The following is a 19563-nucleotide window of genomic DNA, read 5'->3' on the forward strand; positions in this document are numbered from 1 at the left end:
CTAAACTCCACTCGCCATGTTTGGAGGAAGAAGAAGGATGAGTACAACCCCAATAACGCCATGCCAACCGTGGAGCATGGAGGTGGAAACATCATTCTTTGGGGATGCTTTTCTGCAAAGGGGACAGGACGACTGCACAGTATTGAGGGGAGGATGGATGGGGCCATGTATAGTGAGATCTTGGACAACAAACTCCTTCCCTCAGTAAGAGCATTGAAGATGGGTCATGGCTGGGTCTTCCAGCATGACAACGACCCAAAACACACAGCCAGGGCAACTAAGGAGTGGCTCCGTAAGAAGCATCTCAAGGTCCTGGAGTGGCCTAGCCAGTCTCCAGACCTGAACCCAATAGAAAATCTTTGGAGGGAGGTGAAAGTCCGTATTGCCCAGCGACAGCCCCGAAACCTGAAGGATCTGGAGAAGGTCTGAATGGAGGAGTGGGCCAAAATCCCTGCTGCAGTGTGTGCAAACCTGGTCAAGAACTACAGGAAACGTATGATCTCTGTAATTGCAAACAAAGGTTTCTGTACCAAATATTAAGTTCTGCTTTTCTGATGCATCAAATACTTATGTCATGCAATAAAATGCAAATTAATTACTTAATCATACAATGTGATTTTCTGGATTTTTTAGATTCCATTTCTCACAGTTGAAGTGTACCTATGATAAAAAATTACAGACCTCCACATGCTTTGTAAGTGGGAAAACCTGCTAAATTGGCAGTGTATCAAATACTTGTTCTCCCTACTGTAGCTCTCAGTTCTTCATGAAATTTAGTGATAAGACAAAAATATTGTCTGGTGGTGGTGTACAAACCACTAAAATACTACCCTTGTATTACATATTCTACAACAGTACATACAATTATCTCTTTAGACAGTTTACTAGTAAAATATATTATTGAATAGGCATATATTCATGTAGCAAAAACCCATAGACTAGCTAAAACAGGAGCTAAAATTAGTTAGGGTGAATTGGGCATGCTAGTGCTAAGCATTTGACAGTCAACTACAAACTTCATAAAATATAACTGGTTAAAATACATTTAATTGGATTGTCTCATATGTATACATGAAAATACAAATAATGTGAGCCTTAATTTGTTCGATTAAATCCATTAGGGGCAAAAAAAACATGTACTATAAAAATAGATTCTGCTACAGAGGCAGTTGGTATGTAATAAATATGAGTTCTGAAATTTGTTTTTGTTGTTGTTGTTGCACCTCCCCCGTGAAACGTCCCCATGAAACGTCTGTGCATGGCACTGCCTACTGGTGACACTCATAAACATCATCGTCAATATTTTATCTAAAGAAATGACTAAATGCTTTAGGAAAGCAGCCAACATCTGACCAACAACATTGTTCATGGTTAGAAATATAACTTTGCAAAGACTATGATCAGCATTGCAGTGTTCAATATCAAAAGTCACCAACACTTCTATCCTTTGCCAATTAAGTTGTCTGTTACCCACAGTGGTTACCCACATGGTTCCTTGAGATGTGGACAGCATTCTGTATGAAAAAAACCCACTGCATAACGTTCAATTAAACAGAAACAGCATTTTTATGAACGACCAATTGGAAGACAGGGAGGGGTTGGATTTACGGCTGTTTTGGTGACCTTATTACCGCCACACCGGTGGGCACAAGTCATGATGGCAGTCAAATTCCATGTGACCTTGTAGTCATGGTAATTAGGCTTCTCCAAGCTCTGATGGTCATTAGTAGACTGCCAATCTTGCTAACTGCTTGGTACTCCGCACTCTATTGTCCCTCTAATCACTCTGACATCAATGTAAATGTGATCGAAAATCTAATCAAACACTTCATGAGAGCCCATGAGCTCATGTTGCACAAAATTTCTATAGACATTTCTATTTTGTTCCCGCTGCCCCTGTTTCGAGACAGGTGCATGGTAACGGTCCATTCGAAATCAAAACAATTTTCACACATATATAATTTAGTATATGTGAAGACAAGATTAAATCAAGAATAGTGTGATGAGTGACAATATTAGCCTATGACTTGTGAATGATATATTATCACATGGGAATCATGCCCAGTTTAAGGCAAACAGAGCATGCTTTTTTTGCGACTTTTTTCAAATCATAGTCGTGCACCTCATGTAGCCTAGCACATAGGCCGAAATGTTATCAGAAAGTTTGTATCACAACTAAAGTGGCCAAATAACTACTTCAAATTAAGCACAATAATCCCCTTTATAGTGGGTGTAGAGTCTTACTGGAGGTTCAAGTTTGGAGAAGATCATTTTCACCATAAAAATGCACCTTTATAATAAAAGCATTACATGCATAATCCCATTTATTGTCACTTTTGAGAATGTTATTTTCCTGCTAGTGGACATTCGCGCTTATAGCCTACTTCCTTTTGCGCATTGCTGCGCTTATAATGTGAAAAAATAGCCTAATAGTTCTCATTTGTTCCGTCAGGCTCATTGCTGAAAACTTTTTTTTTAATGCTAGTGGTTGTATTAATTTGGGATCTATCGCATCCAACTGCCCCAGAATATGTTTGCAATATTTTTTTCCCGCACAGAATATAATAGGTCAACTTTTGTACTATGGGGGATAGTAGATTGACATAGGCTAGTGCTTTTTCTGTCCGTTAGGCCTGCTCAGCTTGTTGGCTGACGAAAAGTAAATGTGGACAGATCTTCCAATATCTTCAATATGCGCCTCGGAATTGGAAAAGGACGCGTGCAGACCGTTGAAAGTTGAATAAATCCATGTAATATAGCCTACACCATCACAATAAATCCATTCTTTATTTTAGACACATCTAAAGAAACACAATATGAAAAAAATGTAGTCTATTTCAGAAGATCAGAATAGCATGCTCTGCATACGTCCTCATACGTCCTCGGATGTGTCTGTTATTTCATTTATTGTGGCTGGAATAATTTAATTCAGTGTCAAAGTATCTATCTATCTAATCTAACCACAGCCACTGACCATTATAACAATAAGACAACATACGATCAGAAACTCAGTTGAATGCAAGACATATTGTCAAGTGATATCTTCAACAGTCCTGTGAAAACACAGGGGCGGTGGGTGAAACAAGGCGTCAACAGTCCCAAAATAGCCCTAGCTTGAGGGAGAGTTGGAGTTGGAGAGAGAAGCCTTGGCTCTACAGAAGAGCTGGTTTGGAGCTCTGTGTTGAGTCACTGCTAGTTGACTCTTCCCTCTCCTTCCATAGACAGAAATGCCATGACAGTTTAGCTTTCAGGCTATACTACAAAGAGTTACCTGACAGTGGGCTAGCTGCTTCAGAGGGCTTTTACACCTTCATGCTGGCCTGTTGTGTTTTTCCCAGGGCCAACATGGTCATGCTTCAGCTATGCACTGACTAATAGACCAAAGTAGAGCAGACACATATATGCATGCACATACAGTACACATGTGGGGCCTACACACACACACACACACACACACACACACACACACACACACACACACACACACACACACACACACACACACACACACACACACACACACACACACACACACACACACACACACACACACACACACACACACACACACACACACACACATTAGAACATCATTCCCTTCTCACACACAGCACACACATAGAGGAATGATACTTTGTCCCTTTGTCCCTGCATACTTTCTTTAGCTTTAGACCTCTCTGAGTGCACTGTTGTCGATAGCTGACGGTAAAAGCGGCCTTACACTGCTACACCACACTGATGCTATCATGGTTGACTGCTGCTCTGAGGTGTGTATGAACAGGATAGAGAGGTGGGATGGAGAGGTGAGAAGCATTTTGTCTTTAAAGATGTATTTAGAGGTATGTGATAAAAATGATATGGACAACATGTCCTTCTGTATCACTGACAAAGAAAGTCAGCTTTGAAACACCTCTCTGCTAGTTTTACACACTTGTAGCACTTCCAACACATTTTAACTGCATCGATTTGGGAACAACATTCAACTGTGGGGTGTTGAATATTGTGCCTGAAAGGGGGGGGGGACACAGAGAGTGAAACTACACACTACACATCCCCTGGTTGACGAATCAGGGTTGAAACTGATTGATGAAGGTCTATGCTTGGTGCCACAAATATGTAAATGGAGGAAGATTTCTTCTCTTGCAAGGCACTTAGCGAACTGCAATGTCGGCTCCATAATTAATTGAGTGAGTTAGCCTAGGTAAAGTCCCAACACCTGGTGCCACTGCCTTAGCTTAGCATCACTCAGCAACAGCAGCATGCATACAGATTCCGGTGGGATCAGAGGAACCAGTGCCTCACTTCAAAGCAACTTGGTACATTTATTATTTAACAAAAATATGTATTTTGCAGTAACACATACCTCCTATAGAGGTAATGAGCAGAAGTTATGGGACATTTTTTGAGAGGAGATGGATGTAAGTGTGTATCTTTTCGTTGGTTTATCCCCTTATGGATTTATGGCATAGTTTGAGTCATGGGCATTACGTTTGGGAGTAAATGTTGCTTCTGGTTAATTGAAATAAAATAACTTGTACATGTTTCCTGTTAAAAGGCTGATTTCATGACAATTTCATGTTCACTGATGGTTGACGATTATGTCATATCTATGTAATCAATAACTCTATGTCCCTATAGAGAACCAGAGGAGAAAAGCTGATGTATTGAATCCCGAAATAGTATAGGCAATATATTAATCTCATTAATATAATATGTTTGTTATACAACTGTTCACCTCACCATTTCACCCACTGACTCACTCTATAAGATGGAAATTGTTGTTCTACACTATCTTTTACAGTTTTTGAGAAAGGGCATATATGGGCATATTTTTGCATTGTGTAATGATAGAAATGCATTCATTTTTTTTGCATTATTATGCAAAAATAATGAATGCATTTGTAATCATCACCTGCATTCATTTTACAAAACATTGTGCCTGGCATTGGCTGAGAAGAATTACCACTAGGCCTACATACAGTACCAGTCAAAAGTTTGGAAACTATCAGGAATCAAGGTAAGACCCAGATCCAGACACGTTGAATAAACAATGGTTTAATAGTCCAAGGGGCAGGCAAGAGACAGGTCAAAGCAGGCATGGGTCAATAATCCAGAGAAGGGGCAAGGGTACAGGTCGGCAGTCAGGCTTAGGGTCAGGCAGGTGGGTACAGAGATGGGACAGGTGAGGGTCAAAACCAGGAGGCCGAGAAAAAGAGAGGCTGGGAAAAACCAGACGCTGACAGGACAAACGCTGGTAAGCTGGACAAACAAGATGAACTGGCAACAGACAAACAGAGAGCACAAGTATATATACACAGGGATAAGGAGGAAGGTGGGTGACACCTGGAGGGAGGGAGACAATCACAAAGACAGGTGAAACAGATCAGGGCGTGACAGACACACCCACTCATTCAAGGTATTTTCTGTATTTTTACTGGTTTCTCCATTGTAGAATAGTAGTGAAGACATCAAAACAATGCAATAACATATGGAATCATGTAGTAACCAAAAAAGTGTTAAACAAATCAAAATATATGTTAGATTTTAGATTCTTCAAAGTAGCCACCCTTTGCCTTAATTACAGTTTTGCATACTCTTGGCATTCTCTCAACCAGCTTCATGAGGAATGCTTTTCCAACAGTCTTGAAGGAGTTCCCACATATGCTAATCACTTATTGGCTGCTTTTCCTTCACTCTGCGGTCCAACTCATCCCAAACCATATCAATTGGGTTGAGGTCAGGTGATTGTGGAGGCCAGGTCATTGGACTCCATCACTCTCCTTCTTGGTCAAATAGCCCTTACACAGCCTGGAGGTGTTTTGGGTCATTGTCATGTCGAAAAACAAATGATTATCCCACTAAGAGCAAACCAGATGGGATGGCGTATCGCTGCAGAATTCTGTAGTTGTTAGGTGCCTCCTAAGAAGAGGAAGGTGCAGGAGTCAGGAGCAGGAGAGCAAGGAATTCCAGTTGGCACAGTCGCTTATTACAAGTCCAAACCCACCAACAACCAGGTGGGGAAAATCACGAAACACACGGAGGAGAAACCTCTACTCCTATTACAGTACCAACGGAACAACGACTGTGAGGGGTAAAAAAAACGTTGCGCAAACACGCACCCCTAACAGAGCTAACACAGCAAAATAATCTCACACAAAGTCTAGCAGGCAGCGGAGGTTAATAAACCCACCGAAATTAACAAATCAGACAAAGGTGATAACAAAAACAGACAGACCTAAACGAAAAGGAAAAATGGATCGGTGGCAGCTAGTAGATCGGCGACGACGACCGCCGAGCACTGCCCGAACAGGGAGAGGAGCCACCTTCGGTGGACATCGTGACAGTAGTAGCCATGCTGGTTGAGTGTGCCTTGAATTCTAAATAAATCACTGACATTGTTACCAGCAAAACAACTCCATCACACCTCCTCCTCCATGCTTCACGGTGGGAACCACACATGCTGAGATCATCCGTTCACCTACTCTGAGTCTCACAAAGACACGGCGGTTAGAACCAAAAATCTCAAATTTGGACTCATCAGACCACAGGACCGATTTCCACTGGTCTAATGCCAATTGCTTGTGTTTCTTGGCCCAATAAACTATCTTATTAATGGTGTCCTTTAGTCGTGGTTTCTTTGCAGTAATTCGACCATGAAGGCCTGTTTCACGCAGTCTCCTCTGAACAGTTGATGTTGAGATGTGTCTGTTACTTGAACTCTGTGAAGCATTTATTTGGGCTGCAATCTGAGGTGCAGTTAACTGTAATTAACTTACCCTCTGCAGCAGAGGTATCTCTGGGTCTTCCTTTCCTGTGGAGGTCCTCATGAAAGCCAGTTTCATCATAGTGCTTGATGGTTTTCGCGACTGCACTTGAAAAAACTTTCAAAGTTCTTGATATTTTTCATAATGACTGACCTTCATGTCTTAAAGTAATGATGAACTGTTCATGCCATAATAGGGATATGGTCTTTTGCCAAATAGGGCTATCTTCTGTATACCACCCCTACCTTGTTACAACACAACTGATTGGCTCAAATGCATTAAGAAGAAAATACATTTGACAAAATAACATTTTACAAGGCACACCTGTGAATTGAAATGCATTCCAGGTGAAGCTGGTTGACAGAATGCCAAGAGTGTGCAAAGCTGTCATCAAGGCAAAGGTTGGCTACTTTGAAGAATCTCAAACATAAAATATATTTTGATTAGTTTAACACATTTTTGGTTACTACATGATTCCATATGTGTGATTTCATAGTTTTGATGTCTTCACTATTATTATACAATGTAGAAAATAGTACAAATAAAGAAAAATGCTTGAATGAGTAGGTGTGTCCAAACTTTTGACTGGTACTGTATATCTAAATAAAAATATATGTTGGTCAGTCCAATAAGCATGTTAATATCCACAACCGAAATGTCCATCCAAAAAGTATCCCAAAATACACATCACTGTACGTACATTAGCTGAAGAGAATATTGTAATTGTAAATATTAGTCAAAGACAGAGGGCGATAGAGAGCAAAGAACTGGCCACTGCTGGAATTCAGAGGAGCCTCAAAAATACAGCCGCAGCCTTTCTCCTTTTCTTTTATTGCGATGCCATACCTTCACCGCACAGCACAGATGGCTACAGTATACGGGTCTCCCTATGTTAAGTGGGAGAGAGGGGAAACCTTTACGGGAGGACGACCTCACATGCACGCGTGCACTCACGTATTTTAGCGTTGATTAATGTAAATTATTCCGCTTTGGCATCAATATATTTTTTGTCAGGGAAGGTGTTTATATCTAGACTTGTTTATACATTCCAATGTTCTGAGTTTAATTGCCCACCATGGGCTATAGCCCCACACTGCAGCATCACACATCTCTGCCAGGGATAGTTCTGGGTGTGTTGCGCAGTGTCCAAGTGTCGCACGCTCCGACTAGCCCATCCACGGAGGTGTCTAGGCTGCATTCATGGAAATAATAAGGGGCAAGGTAACACTGAGCTCGCTGCTCCGGAGAGAACAAAGCCACAGGCGACCACACACATTTGTATCAGTAACCACAGAGAGAAACCTCAGCGCTGCGCTCAGAATCCAACACGTAGGGGCCTATATCTCCCCGATTGGTCATAATAATCTACTGAACCAACAAATAATTATGTAGAATTAGGCTACATAATGACTGGACGATGGAGAGTCATCGGTTAAATATATTACTTGGATATAGGATTGTAGGCTATCATAGCCTACATGCGTAAAAGTTTGACAACAAATACAAGCGAAAATGGAACCGGCGTGTTGGAATAGTCAAGCCATCACTCGAAAATGAGCGGCAACTATCTCAACTTTAGTGAGAAATATATATTACGGTCTGCATAGAACCGTCTTCATAGCACGGTCTACTGGCTACAGACATCTTATGACTGTGTAATAAACAAAACACCACCACGTAAAATGCGGCAGTCCAATCTTTTCTATTGGCCCATTATAGGCTAAGCCATAACGCAATTTACACATTGAATTAATGAAGCGGCATCCTTGTAAAATGGTTCACGGTAGAGTGTATCTTTTCTATGCCATCTCACTATTCCCCCACCCTGACTAAGACCATTCGAATAGGTAGTGTGTGATGCATTGCCATTGCATTTTCTTCATGTGGTACTGAGTCACATTTGGTTAAATCATGCCCTTATTAACAAGAGAAAAAAAACTCTCGTCTCGCTCTCTCCCTCCCTCCCTCCCTCCCTCTCCTTTTAACAAATAGGCCTACCCTCTACAAACCTACCAAACAAATTCAGCCCTAGTTACGTGCGCTGGGGAACGAAACTGGAGAGGTGGAGAGAGCGCGCGAGACACAATTGTGAATCGCTCTCACAGTCCAGCGAGATAGGTGCTGCAAACGCACGCTGCGTACATGCATGTGTTGAGTGGGCGCTTGGATTGAGAATGCGGGAAAGAAGGAGGATTCTCACGTAATAATTCACCGACATTTTCCAATATCTACATCGGGAATTACAATTGTCCTTGTTTGTTTCATTTTTTATTATTCCCTCACTATCAGTTTTTTCGTATTCTATCCGTATTGCTTGCGACTGTGAGAACTAACGTTAACTACTTACGGGCTGCTTGTTATAAGTGAGTGAATGTAGAGAATAAATCAGAGTGCACGGATGCTGCTTGGATAGGCTACTGGACACATAATGTGTTGCATATACGCTGCTTCAAGGTAAGAAGACGAGTGGCTCTGTAAAGTAGCCTAACTGTATCATCACAATTTGGGAATCTGTGCGGGCAATTTCATTGCCACTAATCTGTTGGAAATATCGTCTAAGGAATCTTGACCATTTACATCGCTTCTATATCAATCTGGGAGATGTGTTTTTTTGTCTAACTGAATAAACTCGGACTGATTCAACATTAAAATAAAATAACATCTTGGACATTTTCTCTTTACAGGTATGATACGATATTCGGAATCGTTATGAATTCATGACATAGGATATAACCAGACTGAACGGACTGTTAAAGAAACATTTATTCGTTGCTGGAAAAAAGGGGTGAGGATTACCCCCCCCACCCACCCACACACGAAAAAAAAATGAAGAAAAGTATAGCGGGTGCACTTGCTCTTATTCACTGCAGTTGAAGCGGTGTTGGAGTGCGTCCGGAGTATGAAGTCTTACACATCCTGAAACGAAGGACTTCAAATTAACCGAGAAGGAAAATTATGTTTAACAAAAACAATAGCAGCAAGTAAACGTCATCCTCATTCGATTCAAGGCTTTATAATCCAGTTAAGACATTGCGGGGAACAATGAGGACTACTGGCGCAGTGGACTATATATGCTACAGTATACTCATCCTGCAGCTGCTGAATCAGCCCGATGCCAAGCAAGTGTTGCGATATCGCTTGGCTGAGGAGGGACCCGCCGATGTCAGGGTAGGGAACGTAGCCAAAGACCTCGGAATCGTCGCCGGGTCTGGTGAGGTTACGTTTACCCTCGAGTCCGGCTCTGATTTTTTCAAAATAGATAATATAACAGGCGAGCTGACCACTAATGAACGGCGGATAGACCGTGAAAAATTACAGCAGTGCCAAATGATATTTGATGAAAACGAATGTTTCATAGATTTTGAAGTGTCAGTAATTGGACCGGCTCAGAGCTGGGTTGACCTGTTCGAGGGGAAAGTCATTATTTTAGACATAAATGACAACACCCCGTCTTTCCCCTCTCCTGTTCTGACACTGTCAGTGGAAGAGAACAGACCGATTGGCACTCTCTATCTCCTGCCCACTGCCACCGACAGAGATTTTGGCAGGAACGGAATTGAGAGATATGAGCTTATTCAGGACAGCGGGGAGAGCTCCAGGCGCCTGGGTTCGAACTCAGGGGGACGCGGAGTGGACAGCAGGAGATTTGATGAGGGTGCAGCCAGGAGCAGCGTCTTTGAACTGCAAGTTGCTGACACAACTGATGGGGAAAAACAGCCGCAGCTCATCATTAAAGGAGCGCTGGACAGGGAGCAGAGGGACTCTTATGAGCTCACCCTGCGTGTTAGGGATGGGGGCGACCCCCCACGCTCCTCCCAGGCCATCCTGAGGGTGATGATCACTGATGTGAATGACAACAGCCCCCGCTTTGAGAAGGCTGTGTATGAGGCTGACCTGCCAGAGAACAGCTCCCCTGGTGCCCCCATCCTGCAGCTGAAAGCAGCTGACGCAGACGTTGGGGTGAACGGTCAGATTGAGTATGTATTTGGTGCGGCCACAGAGTCAGTGCGTAGGCTGCTGAGGCTGGACGAGGGCTCGGGGTGGCTTAGCGTGCTCCATCGTATTGACCGCGAGGAGGTGAGCCAGCTGCGCTTCACGGTAATGGCAAGGGATCGAGGTCAGCCACCCAAAATGGACAAGGCAACCGTGGTCCTCAACATCAAAGACGAGAACGACAACGTGCCTGCTATCGAGATTCGTAAGATCGGACGCATTTTCTTGAAAGATGGTGTGGCCAATGTGGCAGAGGATGTAGTGGTGGACACGCCTATAGCTTTAGTCCAGGTGTCAGACCGCGACCAGGGCGAGAACGGCATCGTGACCTGCACTGTGGTGGGTGACGTGCCCTTCCAGCTCAAACCGGCCAGTGAGATTGAGGGTGAGATGAATAAGAAGAAATACTTTCTCCATACATCAGCCCCGCTGGACTATGAGGCCACACAGGAGTACAACGTGGTCATCGTGGCTGTGGACTCAGGAAGCCCTAGCCTGGCCAGTAATAACTCGCTTATCGTGAAGGTGGGAGACTTCAACGACAACCCACCCATCTTTAGCCAGAACGTGGTGGAGGTGTCCTTTCTGGAAAACAATGCCCCAGGCGAGAGGGTGACCACAGTGCAGGCAATCGATGCTGACAGTGGCAAGAATGCAGAAATCGCCTACTCCCTCGTCTCCTCTGTAAATGGGATATTCTCCATTGATGCAGACAGTGGTGACATCAGAGTAAACACCATTCTGGACAGGGAGCAAACAGAGAGGTATGAGTTCAAAGTGATAGCTAAAGATAAGGGCATGCCCATACTTCAGGGGTCAGCCACTGTGGTGGTCCTGGTGGCAGACAAGAACGACAATGAGCCAAAGTTCATGCAGGACGTGTTCACCTTCTACGTCAAAGAGAACCTAACACCCAACAGCCCTGTTGGCATGGTGACCGTCATTGACGCTGACAAGGGCCAGAACGCTGAAATGAGCCTCTTCATCGAGGAAGAGGAGGATATCTTCTCCATTGAGAATGACACAGGAACCATTTTCTCCACCATGTCATTTGACCGCGAGCAGAAGACTTCATACACGTTTAGGGTCAAGGCTGTGGACGGTGGAGACCCACCCAGATCCGCCACAGCCACCGTGTCACTTTTCGTGATGGACGAGAACGACAACCCGCCAACCGTCACCTTCCCCATCAACAGCACTTACACCCTCCTGCCCCCCTCCAGCAACGTCAGGACTGTAGTACGAACCGTCATAGCCACTGATCCGGACACAGGGATCAACGCTGACCTGAACTACAGCATCATCGGTGGAAACCCCTTCAAACTGTTTGAGATTGACGGAGGTAGTGGGGTTATCTCACTGGTGGGGAAGCTGGAGCAGAAACACTATGGCCTCCATCGACTCGTGGTTCAGGTGAACGACAGCGGGCAGCCCTCCCAGAGCACCACTACCCTTGTGCATGTCTATGTCAATGAGACCCTCTCCAACTCCACCATCGTAGAGGCCCAGGTGGCCAAGAGCCTGGGTACGCCGCTCAATACCAACATCGCTGGGGACCCCAACTACGACCTGGGTAAGCAGCGGCTGAGCATCGTCATCGGGGTGGTCTCGGGCATCATGACGGTCATTCTCATCATTCTCATCGTCGTCATGGCCCGTTACTGCCGCCCCAAGAACAAGAATGGCTATGAGGCAGGCAAGAAGGACCATGAGGACTTCTTCACCCCTCAGCAGCATGACAAGGGCAAAAAGCCTAAGAAGGACAAGAAGAATAAGAAGTCCAAACAGCCACTGTATAGCAGCATCGTTACCATTGAGGCCTCCAAGCCCAACGGCCAGCGCTACGATGGTGTCAACGAGAAGCTGTCGGACAGCCCTGGGATGGGCCGGTACCGGTCTGTTAACGGAGGGCCCGGGAGCCCGGATCTGGCCCGGCACTACAAGTCCAGCTCGCCACTGCCCACGGTCCAGCTCCACCCCCAGTCACCCACGGCCGGGAAAAAGCATCAGGCTGTTCAGGACCTGCCCCCTGCCAACACCTTCGTTGGCACCGGAGATAACATTTCCCTTGGATCTGACCACTGCTCTGAGTATAGCAGTCAAACCATCAACAAGTACAACAAACAGGTAAGAATACATTGACTCAATATATATATATATATATATATATGTCATTTTTTTCTTCTTCTTGTTCTTTCTGTTTTCAAATGTGTCATGTTTCTCCCTCTCTTAGTGTTATCTCCTGCGTAATGCCTCCTGACAGGGCTAGTCTCAGTAGTCATGTTGCTTTTATGGTGCTAATATGTGTCAAGTTAGCTGTATTGATCTGTTTGGGTTTGGAGTGCCATTCACCATGTAATATTGAAAAGGAAATGAGGACATGCGTAGCCTATGCCAGGATTTCATTTTCACTCGCCTAAGCATATACAGCTCTTTTGCTCTCTCTAGTATTGTGAGGCGGTTTAAGTTTGACTGTGGTGTCACTTTTGCTGACCTGTGCATGTATGTGTTTTGAGTGTTGTAGACAGCTTGCATAAGGGTCTGGTTTGCAGTTATTCTATCACAGTGTGGCTAAGTAGCTAGGATACCCTTCTGCTAGGTCAATAACTCCCCGCCCTCTTTGTAACAAGGCAGCCTTTTCTTCCTTTTAGAGGGTGAAAAAAAACAAGAGAAAGGAAAACAAGTAAGACATTGTGAAAATGAAATACAGGAGTGGCCTTCTAAAGGAATGCTAACCGAGGGTGCCGTGTTTTACTGGATTTCAGCTTGACTAGGAACATCTGGGCAGGAGGTCACAACATTCCTGTGCCCTGATGTGTCTGTATCAATTCATTGACCCAGCAGTGAAATCAGGCTTACCTAAACCTCTCCCTCCTGCTCTTTCTCTCTCTTTCTCTCTCTCTTTCTCTCTCATGTTCTGTCTCAGACATGTTCTGTCTTTCGCTCTCTCCATCCCTTCTGTAGGTTACTCTCATGTATCTCTTCATCCATCCATTTCTCTCTTCCCTCTTTCTCTCTCTCTCCTTCATCTCACTATACCCTCTTTATTTCCTTATGACACCCATCTCTTACACATTCTCCCTCCGGCCATCCCTTCCTCTGTTTCCCATCTTCCTCGCTCCTCTCATCGACTCTTTGTGCCATCATTCATGGCTGCACGCATTGACAGGGAACTTCATATTCTAGGGAAGTGTGAATTAATCAATTCATATCATTATGGTTCTTAAAAAAAAAACGAATCTATGAGAAAGCCAGGTGGTGCGAATCAAGGTTAATACATGATGAAGTCGGTTCCTTTTCATCTGCATTTACCAGGAAAATAACACTTACCCTATTGTTTCATATGTTTTCTATGGCAATCTAATGCATTATTGATTGCTCTCTTATGTGTTGTAAGCAGCAAACTCCTCTTGCATTCCTGAGTGCTGTTCAGCACAGTAGATTGGGCTGATTTCTCTCTCTCTTTCTTGTTCCCCCCCTCATCTTGTGTCCCCCCTTGCTCTTCTCTGTCTCTCTCTCTCTCTCTCTCTCTCTCTATCCGCCCCTGCATCTTTTCCTTTCTTCAAAGCTGCCTCCTCTCCCACCCTATCTTCCACTCTCCTCTATCTCTCACCACCACACCAATTTCTGCCCCTCTCCTCAAAATCATTGCTCTCAATTTCTTTTTGCTCTTTTCCTCGCCTGTCTTTTTTTCTTGCAGTCTCTTTCTTTATTAATCTTCTCTCCCTTACTCTACGCTATATCCCTTTCCCTTCTGCTATTTCCTCTTTAATTTCTCAATCTCCCTCACCATCCATCCATCCATCCCTCTCTTTTTCCTCTACTGTCTCTAACAGCTTCTAATGCGCTGTATTCAGTGTTTTGTGTGAGGACTGCTGTTGCTTACGAATGTCCCATCCATAATTAACAGGACACTCTATTTGCTGCGGCAGAGCCATGTATTGTGTATGTCGCTAGCTGTGCTGCTGCACTTTTCCATAATTAGTTATTTACTTTTTCATGTGAATGCTCGCTACAGCATTTTTTATTATTATAGACAAGTCAATTAATTCGAAGATTCAGACACAGACCTGAAAACACACAGGGGTGTCGAGCATTGAGTGTTGAGCGTCTGCAAAGGCTGTCCCCGCCACCATAATGTGCAATTACCTCTTTTTAAGCATGCAGAGCTACTTTTTCTCGATTCTCCTCAACGGTTCCTGTAGAAGTGGCTAATGTAGAAGTGTTGCCCTCTATGGTTTAATGAATATTGTCAGAAGCAGCGGCAACTGTAGCCCCATGTACCCATTAGGCAACAGAGATACAGTATATAACATTCTATGACGTGTTATTACACTCCCATACATGCCTTGTCAAACATTCCCTGTTGATACTTCGATTGAACGGCTGCACTTACAGTCTCCTGAGGGCCACCACAGGGCCACCACAGGGCCACCACAGCTAAAACACGCTGGTAAGCACCCCCCTTTGGTTGAGGACATAATGTGTAATGAAACGCATAAGAATTATGAGGTGCTGGGGATGGAATTATACATAGAAATAGAAATGAATAGATTCTATTTTTATCGAATTAAACATGGCTTCTTGTCCGACTCCGTTGTTGCTATGGATTTGCATGCAGAGGCCGGTGGGAGGTTGGATTAGGGATAAGGTTTCATGTCTGATTGTAGCGAATTGCACGGTAGATCACATTGTATTGCGACTGCTGGAGACAGGGTAATCCGCAAAGTCAAATTGATCACATTAGATATGGAAATTGCTATTCAAACATATCAGATTTAACCTTTGTTATTGAATTAACAGTGGCAGGAAATCCAAAATGCATTGCAATATGCGATATTTAAGGCTCATTGAGGTTGAGACCTTTTGATGGGATTAGCAAATCTCTCTCTCTCTCACTCACACACATACACCGACTGTCTCTCTCTCTCTATCCATCTTTCCCTCTATTTTCTCCTCTTTATGGATCTCTCTCGCTCCACTTCTCACACTCTCCTTCGCTCACTCTCCTCCCAGAAATAGAGACAGACACAAGAAAGAGAGCCCTGTTTGAGGTACACAAGAGTGGTCTCTACTTTTCCACAGGAGAGTTGGGGGGGGCAGCTTCACTATCCTATTGACTATGAGTCTCTACTGCGGTATCAGGTTCCTTCTAGGTCTCCTTCCACCTCATCCTTCGCCTACCTAATATAACAATAACCACCGCACATGCAGCAGCTGGCTTGGACTCCAAGCAGGTAACCAGGCAACCAGTGAAGTTTAGCAGGTTGTCATCAGACATTTAAGCAGTCATTAAGTCAGGGGAGCACAGAGTGAGACGCCAGCGTGTCACTGAGCAGCCATTGAGTTAGAACAGTAGGGTGATGTACCTGACATTTCAGTCCTTCCTGGAACTCCGCACTTATTGGATTCAAGCCTGTGTTTTTTTGTCTCTCTCTCTTTCTTCCATTGTATTCCTACTGTGTCATGTTTCCGTAGCTAAATCCCTGTGTTAAATAGTGTTTTAGTTGATAATCGTCATACTCTCAAGTACCAAATGCCTAAAGCTAAATTATTGGTCAAACTTGATTTGGAATTGTCCGGATTTTCCATTTGTAGATGCTCTACAAATGGTCATACTATCAACAAACTATCTGTTGATGAGCATCTGCTTGCTATAAGGTTAGGGTTAGGCTTAGAATAAGGGATTAGCGTTAGGGTAAAGATTAAGGTAAGGGTTAAGGTTAGGGTTAGGTCTAGGGTTAGGGTTAGTAGATAGTTAGTTGAAATGTTACTGATAGTCTGTAGAGCAGGGGTTTCCAACTTGTCGATCACGAGCTACCAGTAGCTAGCAGTCCACCTAGATGTAGCTTGCCAAACAATTCTGAAAGTATATGCAATTTTCACTTGTTCCACCACAAACTGTCATAAACAAATCTCTTTCAGACACCGCAAGCTCCCAGCTACTACCCTATCAATGCAACATTGACATTATCACACCGCTGGTTAGCCACTATTGGCTTAAAAAGCCAAACCTTACACAATATCTGCCAATTATTTCCAGCATTTTTGCATCTGTCTGTCTGTGTGGTGCGTTCGTTTGTCTCTCACTCCTGGTGTATCCAGTTGATGTGATAACCGTCTTGTGGGTTGATTGAAATACTTTCCCCAAAACCTTCTCAATTAAATTTTAACTGCAAAGTAGGCTTACCTGGCAGAAGTATATCATGGGTAAGTATTTCATTTGTATCTATAATGTATATGCAAACTTGTCTATGAAATGAGCAGTAGCAGCATTGCTCGACTGGCACATTGGTCTGCACATTCCTCACTCCCTAGATGCACATTTAAAGGTGCAATATGCAGAAATTGCTCTGCCATTTCATGGTTGCTAAAATTCAAATAGTTCAGTTTAGGTTTATGTGACAAAACAAGCAAAATATGTTATTTTCAGCTCTTTGAAGCTGGTGTACAAAACCAGAACAATTGTCATTTTTAGAGTTTTAAACCAGGAAAACAGAAATGAGAAAACATAATTTGGGAAAATATAAAATATTATTAGGTTTTATAGGGCCCCTCAGAGTTGTTTATTAACCATTATTTTACCAGAAATATTGACAGAAAACCTAGTGCACTACCTTTTCTTGTACACGAAGGATCCGGGTAAGAGTTGCAGGGGTGAGGGAGAAGAGAAAAAAATATGCCTATTTGAAAGCAAAAAAAAAATGAGTAGCTCGCAACATGTTACATTTTTTTTTTTAAGTAGCTCTCATGTTACAAAAGGTTGGAGACCCCTGCTGTAGAGCATCTACAGGTGGACTGTCCAAATAAAGTGTTACTAAATTATTGGCTAAGCTAAGATATTAAATATAATTCCTTCGATAGCTCACCTGTTCTATCCAAAGACACAATGTTTACTCTTAAAGTAACTCACCATGCCTTTTTTAAGTGGGGCATTTGAAATAATGTTATCCCCTGTCCAGGTGGATCCTTGTCTTATCTTTTCTAAACAATCGAGAACTGAGGCAGGTTGCAATCCTATCCCTCTGCTTCGGGGCATGTATACATCTCAGTACAGTGGGTCAGCTGAGGCTGCCTCGCCTCAGGCTAGGGTTGGTTCAGCGAGCATGACTGGACATTGCCCCATTGCCCTCACCGCCCTCTACTCCCTCACCTCATTCCACTTGCACAGTGTTGCTCCTATCCTTCCCCTTCCTTCCCTTCCCGCATCCTCCAACTTGTCAAGCCCCAGCTTACCTTATTTACATAGGGACCCCATATTCCCTTCTCGCCACAGCATCTCAAACAAATAATATCAGCATGCAAATACGGGTCATTACGTATGTGTTCGCCAGCCAAACACACATGATGTAACAGGCACTTTCGCACTGTCGGTCCCCCGAGATCACAAAACCAATATGGAAAAACCTCCATTTGCCTGGAGGTTAATTTCTTTAAAAACCGAAGCTATTGTAGTTACCTAAACACCTTTGAGATGCCACACTTGTCCTAATCTGTTTTGCCGCCCCCTTTGTGAATCTTTATTATTGCCGTCTACTAACCTAGCATGTTTGTAAATAGTCTGCAGCCTATATCTATATGAACCGTTGCACATCGTCTACCTACTGTATGTTTACCCCGCTCTGTAAACTTCAGTACGTTTCTGTAACCTTCCATTTAGTTGCTTCTGATTCTATCTGTGTCAAACAGGTTGGGGGAGGCAGTCACCAGTTGCACTCAATAAGGTAATTACTTGATAAGAGGTACTGTTCGAGGTTTATCATGTTTGGTCAGGTTGACTCCCCCGTGGATGCTGAAACGGGTCGAATGACTGACTCGAGGCTGGACCGGAGAGAAAACATTGGCCACTGTTGGTATCGTAGCCGTTATATGATGCAAATTGCTTGACTAATAGTTGTAGAACGGTTTTGTTTATCTTCTATATTTGAATCCCATGTGGATCAACCAAGTTACGATACACTGTAAAGAAATAAGGAAGTAGGCATAAAATGTTCTGTGTTCGGTATGTGTTCACCCATATGGGAGTTTGTGAATTGTACGGGTAAAACATTTGGCATGAATCGGTTGAACAACATATGAATGGATTACATTCTTTGTAGAGTATAGCCGCTAAAAGGAAATCATCATGCAACTAACATAACATTAACCAAGCAGCATCTGTTTGCCTGTGAATCATTAAGTATACGCACAGCACAGGGAAAAGAGCTGGTGGTGTGAGAAGATGAAGATGGTGCAGAATGAGATCAGCTGGTTGGTTCATCACTGCTTTATGTTTAGTACAGGGGGTTGCCTGTGGTGCTGTGTGTTTACTGCCGTGTCGACTGATGCTAATTTGATCACATTTGTCTCGGATGGCTTAATTTACTTTGTTATGGACGGCAAGACCACACCAGGCATTTTGTGTATGTGCTTTACAGTGAGACTGAAAGGGGGGATATTGGGAGAGATGGAGAGAGAGTGAGAGATAAAATACTCGTGAAATTGCACTGGCCAGCAAATTCCTGAATAATTTGAGTGGGGTGATTTAAATACATTAGTTTTAGGTCAGTGACTAATCTGCAGATTAGGGTTACCTGACAGCTAGGCATGCATGGAGAACAGATGAAGAAGGAAGTAAGGAGGGAGAGAAAGTGAGAATGAGCAAGAGGGAGAACATTAGTCCCTACTCAATACTGAATGTGTTGGATTCTGTCTGACCAGTTGTTTGACTACTGGTTGGGTGACCCTGTACATAACACTAAATAAGATGTGACTTAAGTGGTATTATACCTCATCTATTTCAATGGCTTTGAATGGATTGCTCCTG

The 19563-nt window shown here is 43.5% G+C and overlaps 1 protein-coding gene across 3 annotated transcripts in view; it reads left to right on the forward strand.

Moving 5' to 3' along the window:
• The first annotated feature begins 8819 nt into the window (after positions 1 to 8819).
• The window catches only part of pcdh7b (protocadherin 7b), a 207696-nt gene continuing 196952 nt past the window's right edge, over positions 8820 to 19563 (forward strand). For all 3 annotated transcript variants that reach the window (XM_024434955.2, XM_042328507.1, XM_024434956.2), the window contains exons 1-2: positions 8820 to 9218; positions 9449 to 12884. In XM_024434955.2, coding sequence (XP_024290723.1) covers positions 9807 to 12884 — 3078 coding nt within the window. In that variant the 5' untranslated portion in view covers positions 8820 to 9218; positions 9449 to 9806. The remainder of the gene's footprint in view (positions 9219 to 9448; positions 12885 to 19563) is intronic.

The sequence above is a fragment of the Oncorhynchus tshawytscha genome, linkage group LG10, assembly GCF_018296145.1.
Source record: "Oncorhynchus tshawytscha isolate Ot180627B linkage group LG10, Otsh_v2.0, whole genome shotgun sequence".
NCBI classification, from domain to species: Eukaryota; Metazoa; Chordata; class Actinopteri; order Salmoniformes; family Salmonidae; genus Oncorhynchus; species Oncorhynchus tshawytscha.